The sequence below is a fragment of the Microtus pennsylvanicus genome, chromosome 7 (assembly GCF_037038515.1).
Source record: "Microtus pennsylvanicus isolate mMicPen1 chromosome 7, mMicPen1.hap1, whole genome shotgun sequence".
NCBI lineage: Eukaryota > Metazoa > Chordata > Mammalia > Rodentia > Cricetidae > Microtus > Microtus pennsylvanicus.
In genome coordinates, this window is record NC_134585.1 from 94,455,467 (window position 1) to 94,463,857 (window position 8,391).

The following is an 8,391-nucleotide window of genomic DNA, read 5'->3' on the forward strand; positions in this document are numbered from 1 at the left end:
AGGTGAGGGAGTGTTTAAGTCATCAGACCCAGAATGTGGGAATCACAGACAATGTCTGATGAGCCTTGCAGTGACCACTTTCCTGCAGAGGTTCCTCAGAGAATGTCTTAATTAGGGTTTCTATTGCTGTGATGAAACACCATGAAGAAGTAAACTGGGAAGGAAAGCGGCTCTTTGGCTTCCACTTCCACATCATAGTCCATCACTGAAGGAAGGCAGGACAGGAACTCAAACAGGGCAGGAACCTGGAGGCAGGAGCTAATGCAGAGGCAGCGAAGGAGCGTTGCTTATTAGCTTGTCCAACTGGCTTTCTTATAGAACCCAAAACCACCGGCCTGGGGATGGCACCAGCCACATTAGTTGGGTCCTCCCCCTTCAATCACTGAGTAGAAAATGCCCTATAGCCTTGCCTACAGCTGGATCTTCTGGAGGCATTTTCTCAACTGAGGCTCCCTCCCTTCAGATAACTCTAGCTTGTAGCAAGCTGACATAAAACTTGCCAACACAGAGAACTTGAAGGTCCTTCTCATTTTTTCTAAAGCAACCAAGGCAGAGGAGCACCTGGACTTTGTGATGGAGAACCCCAAGCCGCGTTTGCATAACTAGCAGCTGTCAGACCTGGACAAGGAGCTTCCTCTGAGGACCTCAATTTTCATCTTCATAAACTGAAAGTAAAATCTACTCTCCCCAGCCGAGTCCCTGAAGCTTCCGTCTTACCCTCCGGGGTGTGCCCCTGTGACCTCCAAGCTGCCTGTGTGTTCTCCTTGACAGCTGGTATCCGCACTCACGCTGACTTCTTTCTGATCCCTGCCGCCAGGACATTTACCCCACACCCAGCCCCAGACATACGTGGAATGACTGCATGGTCTGCAGTCACCCAGCAAGGCCTCGTCAGACTGTCACAATGTCTTTGGATAACCCAACACACGTGATGCCGGAGCAGCAGGCTTTAGGAGACACTATAGACTGCAGTGCCTATCAAGCCTCCTCTCTTCTAGCATGATTCCTTGAACTGAAGACTGTCTCTGCTGAGGATTGAACCCAAGACCCCACGTGTGAGGCACGCCCCAGTAAATAACCCAAGTTATAGCCCCGTCCTTTTTTTATATTTTATCATTTTAAAATTGGGGTCTTGTTAAATTGCCTCCGCTGCCTTTTGCCCTTCAGTCTGGGCAGACTCTAAACTTCAGTCTTCCCGCCTCAGCCTCCTGAACAGGTGGGAACCCAGGCCTTCACCACAGCCTGAGTGAGGGACTAACTTTACAGTCAGAGTTCTGTTTGCAGCTTTCTATATAGGACAAATGATAGATATTATTATCCAATTATAAATTATTTTAATTGATAAAAGTATATATTGGTGTGATACCATGTGATATAGCCACAGTCTGTGTGATGTTTTCACCAGGTTATATACATATATCAGAAACACATCATTTGATAGTAAGGCAACTGAACACTTTCTATAGCTATTTGAAAACTACTTTGCACCACACCAGAGCTCACTGCTTCTGTCTAACTTAGCTCCCACTAATCAAGTTTTCTCATCCTCCTCCCACTAGCCCAGCTTCTAGAAACCACCATCCCACTCCCAACATCTACGAGACCAGCTTCCTCAGCTCCCACATATGATTCCCGCCACGTAGCATTTTTCCTCCTGTGAATTAAGAAGAGTTCTCCCAACACTACAATTTTGGATGATGCTCAGCAATGTAAGAACACCACGAGGCTTGCAGTCACACTGACTGCGTCTGAGTGCCTTGTCTACGCTGAGCTACTAAGACTGACAGGAGACGGGGTACTCTGTCTCTCAGACCCAGGACTTCTCAGGCTGGGTCACAGCTGTAATCTCCCCGCTCTCCAGGACGCTTTGGGAACTAGGTGAGGCAAGGGGTATGGGAATACTCAAAGCCATCTTCTCCTGCCGGGCCATATGCCCTGACTTCCTTTTCGTTTTACTTTTTTACGATTATGGCTTAATAAAATACATATAACTAAGAACACACTGCATTTTTATTTTTAAAGTGTTATTTTAGACAAAAGTAGAAATTCAGTATTACCCGAATATTAACTACTGTCAAAACAGGAGTCAGAACCCTTACCTTTCAAATGAGCAGGTGTCTTAGTGTGTTTCTATAGCTATGCTAAACACCGTGACTAAAAGCAACTTTGGGAAGAAAAAGTTTAACTCATCTTACAACCCTCAGGTCACACTTTCTCATTGAGGGAAGTCAGGGCTGGGGGCAGGAACTGAAATTTCTTTTGAGGCCACAGAGGAGGGTTGTTTACTGGCATGTTCGCCATGGCTTGATCAGCCTGCTTTCTCAGACAGCTTAAGTGCCTATCCAGGGGTAGCACCACCCATAGTGGGCTGGGACCTCCTGCTTCATCAATCATTAAAAAAATGCTTTTGGAGGTCAGCAATGATTCAAACTCATTCAACATGCATTTAGCATGCCTCCAATGCACTAAGAGCGCTTATGGAGGACATAGCCAAGTAAGAAACAGTGACCCAGTCATGTGACAAGAGTTACAAAGGGCAGAGGGACTCCTAACCTTCCTGGGAAAATCAATGAGGAAAGACAGCTTGAGGTGCACCTTCGGGACAGCGGCTTCTTAAAACAGCAGACAGGATATGGGATTCTAGCCAGAAGTGGAGCCTGACCCGTGGTCTGAGAGAGCATGGCCTCATCAGGGACTGGCGAAGGGTTGGGTGGACACAGTGTGGGGGTAAGGTGGCAAGTATAGAAATCACCATCCAGATTGGTTGGAATCAGGCTGGTGTGTCATTTGGACTCTGTCCCCAGGGCAAAGGGAAATCAGTATCATGGTGACCTGCAGAGGCACAGTCTTTGATGGGCCACACAGTTGACATTTTCAAAAGTGAACAGACACAAAGAGGATCGGGTTCTCTAGAGCAGGAGAGGAACTTTAAGAGGAAATGAATACCACAGCAGGGGAAAGAACTGCTCATGCCAGAAGAAAGTGTCAAAACCCACAGCCATCTCTAACATGGCGGCAGGTATTATAGGCTGGGTTACTGGGCAAGAGCATCAGTGCCCTCCAGGTTTGCCTTCACATACGGTCCTCAGCTGGAAACACAGACTCTATTTCCCAGGATCCTCTACAGTTTCTTTCTTTCTTCTTTTTCTTTTTTTATATGCAAAGCAATACACCTTTGAGGAACTTGGGCTAGCTCTGTCACAGGAGCTGTCCTTCTGGCCTCGAAGGAAGTGATTTTTGATATAATTATCCTGTGTGGGTTGTGCATCTCTGTAGACCAGATAAGATCCTAAGTCTAGGGCTTGGGCCTTTCTCTGTTTGTTTCCTGACATCCCTTAACAAATTCCTTTCCACTACAGAGATTCTGTTATCAGCAAAGGGACTCTGATCAAAACAGCATCATGGAAAAGAAGACCTTAAATTGGACCCTATTTCTAGCAAAGGAAAACAAAAATCAAGGAACATTTGTGGGAAGAAAAAAAAATCTTTATCTAAAACAAAACAAAAAAACAAGGTCCTAATGGCCAATGCTCCCAACACTCTGGTTACCTATATAAAGTTGTATTTGTAGTAGCAGCCACTTTCACTCTCCCAGGCCCAACCCCACTACTACAGCAGTAACATGTCGGGTCTCTCTGCTTCCAGTCAGAGAAAATTTTTTTCCATTCAAAGGACTCTTGGAAATGCCAGCACATTTTGACAAAAGTTTTGGTAAAACTCCTTGAGGAAGAGGGAGGTACCACTGATGTCTGGCGGACATGGGCCATAGACCATGGATGCTGCTAAGTACACAGGACACCCCTTTCACACACACACACACACACACACACACACACACACACACACACACGCACGCACGCACGCATGCACACACGCACATAAGAGAGAGAAAGATGGAAAGAGAGACAGAATGTGAATTTGTTCACGCCAGATGTAAAGAATGCTAAGATTTAGAAACCCTGCCCCCAACACAGTGTACCTACTCCTAGTTTCTCCTCCACACCTCCTAATATCCAGGGTAGTTCCTTCTCGCTGAGTACTGGAGTGTGACCCTTTCCAGTTTAAATCACTCCAGTGGCGCATTTGCTATGACCCCATTACTTTGCACTGTGAGGACCCCTCCTGAGTCACACGCTGAGTGTCTAGTTTACACCAGCAAGCCACCATCCTTCCTACTGACACGTCTCCCAGGCCTTTCAGGTCACTTCTCTGAGAAGATGCTTTGGCCCTGACCCCATCTCAGAGCTTGGTACTTTCCTCCTGCTGCTGTGTGCTTCCCTGCCGCCCTCCTCTTCCTTTACGAGGCCCTCTCCCAAACTGTAACTGTCAAACTGCTGACTGTACATATTGTCCTCGAGATAAGTACGTAATATATGGACTGAGCCTGAGATCACTGTATTTGTTGTTTTGTGACGAGAACTTTGCTCACTCGAAAAGTCTGTTAGATTTGTTACCACCTAACACAAAAATCACAAAAGCCCAATCAACGGGTGCCGGGACAGATGTAATCTGTGCAAAACACAAAGCCAGATTCGGCACTGGCTACTCTGACCGAACAGATACTTCAAAAAGCCAGTTAGGCTGTCTGTCAGAAAACCAGCGAAAAGATCACATACAATGTGTGTGTAAAGTATCTGTGAGTTGGTGCTGGGGAAGGGAACCCAGAGCCTCGTACACACTAGGCAAGTGCTCTATCACTCGACCCTCTCTACCTAGTACAGCAGTTTGGGAAATGGTTTAACGTCCAGCATGGTGTCAGGAAACAAAGCAGGGGGAAGGATGTATAAGCGAGCTGGGGAAGCATCTGCAGGAGGCTGAGATGGACGGTGATGAAGACAACACGGAGGACGGATGACCATCTTCCTGGGAGAGCAGGGGGCTAGCCAGGCGCCTAGTGTAAATAAACCAGCACTCCAGCGACAGGTTGGTGTCTGCGGAGTAACGATGAGGGGACAGAGCCAGTGAACCGAAAAGAAGAAACTGATAAAATAACGAAGACCTAAGGAACTTAACGTATAAGAGATGCAATGGGAAGTCATACAAGGTTTCGAGCCAAGTGTGTCATACAAAATCCTTCCAGTTCGAAAGTGGATGGTCTGGAGAAAGGCAGTAACAGGTAGACGCCTAAGGGTTAAAGGATTATTTGTCACCTGAGTGAGAGATGGATGGATTGGGCAAAAACCACTAACAGAACGGGAGGAGGAAATAGGTTCCCGAGTGCTCAAAACAAGAGTGGGAGACAGTCAGGTGGTACACACCCAAACATGATGCAAACTCTCAAAACATGTAAGACCAACTTTTAAAAAAAATCAAACAATAAACTCCTGGGAGATTGACTAGATTGGAACAGGCAAAATAAATAAAAGCCTCTGTTTTGATTTGGGAGTTTTTGTTTGTTTCCTGGAGACAGGGTCCCATATAGCCTAGACTGGCCTTGAACTTACTGTCTAGCCAAGGTTGGTCCTGAACGCCTTCCCCTCCCTCCTGGCTCAATCTCTTGAGTGCTCACCTTACAGGCATGCGCCACCACAGCCAGTGTATTTCGGTTTTGTAATAATGAAAGTTTGGGTGCTGAGTGATGCTCAGATGTGACGTGGAATACTAGTAAAAGGTAGGCTTCAAGGAAAGAGACCAAATTGCTCTGAACGTGAGCATGCCATGCCTCAGTAAACAGGCGAAGGGTGGAAAACACTGGCCCGGCATTGAAAGCCTTCAAGGCTGAAGAAGTAGATCTAAGAGGATAAGCATGTACTTCGTGTATCTTGCTGTAAGAGCCTCTTGAAACGATGCTGTCAACCCACAGCTCCAGTTAGCGACTAAAGCCTGCTTGCTCCCCTCTCGTTAATGCCCACCAACTAGGACTATCCCATGCCTCCGAGCCCAGGGAACGAATAATCACATACAAGTGAAAAGAACAATTTACCTGGTGGAGAAGTTACATGGGCCGGATCCCCATAGTGTCCATAATGAGGGGGAGAAAGGCCCATTCCAGGCTGGGACTGAGAATACGGGGGTGTCGCCACATAACCTTGTCGGCTCATCATGAAAATATCATTCCAAAGGAGAGCCTACCGCAGAAGAACCCTGCAAGGGTAAAAACAAGAAGTTGACAAGAGAATTTTAGATACTTAATGTTATTAAAAAAAATATAAACACTATCAAGAAACATTCAGGATGGCTTGAAAAACAGTAGAAGTGTCCATCCGGGAAATATCTTCATTGTATACAGCATTATGTATCATGTTATTATCCTCTGGACACGGCTTACAACATCTCTTTGGGATTCAGTAGCATCATTTCAGCGGTTTCAGTGGTCCCAGGAAAATTCTCAGGCACAGATCCGCATAGTAATTGCGAACCCCTCTTTCCCCGGGAAGCCTGAATTGCTTTCTACAGTCTCTCATTAGTATTCCTACAATTCTGTGTCTTGGTTTCCATGGTCACATTCTGCGACGACGCCATGCTGTTCAAGTGACTGGCCAGAATGACTACAAGCCGTCTGCAGCCAGATGTTTCATGACTTGATCTTTCTGGTGCCCTTCTAATTGTCCATCTTAATCTGCAGTTAAGGAAAAGGCAGAGTCCATCGACTATAAGCTGAGATAGAAGTGATACTCGCCTCTGTGACTCATAATTTGACAGGCCAGTGGCAGCTCCAACCATCGCGGCCAAAGATGCTAGGTAGGATTCTGACTTACATGATGTCACACCTCAGATTCAAGCACCTATATTCAATCAACAAAGTAACAGTCCTATTGAGTCTATTCAGAACCCAAATACCAAATAGCAGTACACATTTATGTGTCCAGGTTTTGAGAAAACATACCTCCTAGGGAGGCTTTCAAAAGACATTTGTTTGCTTGTTTGTTTTTTAACTTTTTTCCCTCGAGACAGCGTTTCTCTGTGTAGCCCTGGCTGTCTTGGAACTAGCTCTGTAGACCAGGCTAACCTCGAACTTATGGAGATCCACCTGCCTCTGCCTCCCTAATACTGGGATTAAAGGTGTGTGCCACTACCTCCTGGCTTTCAAAAACCATTTGCAACAAGACATGGGGTGCTCAAAATTCTGGGGTGGGGGAATGTGTTTTCATCTCCTATCTGCCAATGTATAGCTTTGTGACCCAGGGCAAACTGAAGAGGCTCTCTGGGCCTCAGTTTTCTGTTTTAGAAAATGAAGTGTCCAAAAGCCGTATTACTTGTGACACATTGGTTCTCTAGTTTCTTTCCAGTTTCTCCACCAGGCATTTGCGTGTGTGTCCTGTGATTTCTTGTTGCTTTTTTTTTAGGTAAAGATTAGCAACGCGTTCTAAGACATGGGCTCTGTCTTTATTCTGGAAATGGCTTGCCACTCTAAAACGTGAAGGCCAAAATCCACGCTTTAGCTTTGTTTTCATATTAAAACTTAAGCTTCTGAGTGGCCACCAAGAAAAAGTATCATGAGGTCACTGCCTTCTTAACGGAGGACAGAAAGGCAGACAAAGGTCTCCAGTCCACTGTGTTCCTGACAACACTTTCCCTCCTCCCACTGCGCCTAGAGAGACGTGGCAGCCTGCTTGGCCCCATCCAGCCCAGCCCCTTTCGGAGACCGCACCGGCACACCCACGCAGCAGCTGCGGGAGGGAAACAGGGCAACGATGCTCACTGCAAAGAACGGGAAGCAGCCTATCCCTCTTCCCTGGTCCTGGGAGGAATTCGCTTCCTCACCCTACTGTGCCACGTCAAACTTCCTCACCCAGATCACCAAGTTGCTGAAACCTGACTCAGCTGCAAGCGGGCGACATGGCAGAAAGCCACTTGGCACAGACCGGCCTCGGATCCAAACGTAGAGCGCTTGGATTCAATAAACACACCCTTCCCTGTCCACTGTCACCCGGGACAAGTTCACGTTCCGCTCTAAAGATATCCCGAAGCCGAACGCTGGAGTTGCCATTTTCCCTCGGAATATTTCCTCGGGGAACCAGGGAGCCAAGTTGATGGGGAGTCGCGGTGCAGCGGCGTGTGGCCGCTCCTCACCCCAGCTGCGCCCCGAGCCCGCCGTACCTGCGACTCCCCAACCTCCCCATCCCCCTCCCCACGTCTTGCGCCCCGCGTCCCCGGTACCTGTTCTGCAAGCTCCGCACCCCGCGCCGCCGCCACCGAGTCGCTCTGGACTGTGAGTGCCACGTCAGGCGCCCGGCTGCGCGCGCGCTGGACCCGCTCGCTCCCGCGGCGCGCACCGGCGGGGGCGGGGCCGCGCCTCCCGCTGCGGCCTCCCGCCTCTTTCCGGGTCTTTTCCGCTTGGCTTTTCCTTCTCCAGGCCCCGCCTCCTCCAACTTGTCAAAGATCCTCCGGTTTCGTTCCGCCCGGTGCCCGTGGGAGGGACCCGAGCGAAGAGGGCGCGCTCTGTGTTCA

At 48.0% G+C, this 8,391-nt stretch overlaps 1 protein-coding gene across 1 annotated transcript in view; it reads right to left on the bottom strand.

Moving 5' to 3' along the window:
- Positions 1 to 8,166, bottom strand: part of Sec24d (SEC24 homolog D, COPII component) — an 86,510-nt gene extending 78,344 nt beyond the window's left edge. Inside the window, exons 1-2 of the mRNA XM_075981458.1 lie at positions 8,101 to 8,166; positions 5,924 to 6,084 (exon numbers count right to left, since the gene is read on the bottom strand). Coding sequence (XP_075837573.1) covers positions 5,924 to 6,044 — 121 coding nt within the window. The 5' untranslated portion in view covers positions 6,045 to 6,084; positions 8,101 to 8,166. The remainder of the gene's footprint in view (positions 1 to 5,923; positions 6,085 to 8,100) is intronic.
- Between the last annotated feature and the right edge of the window lie 225 nt (positions 8,167 to 8,391).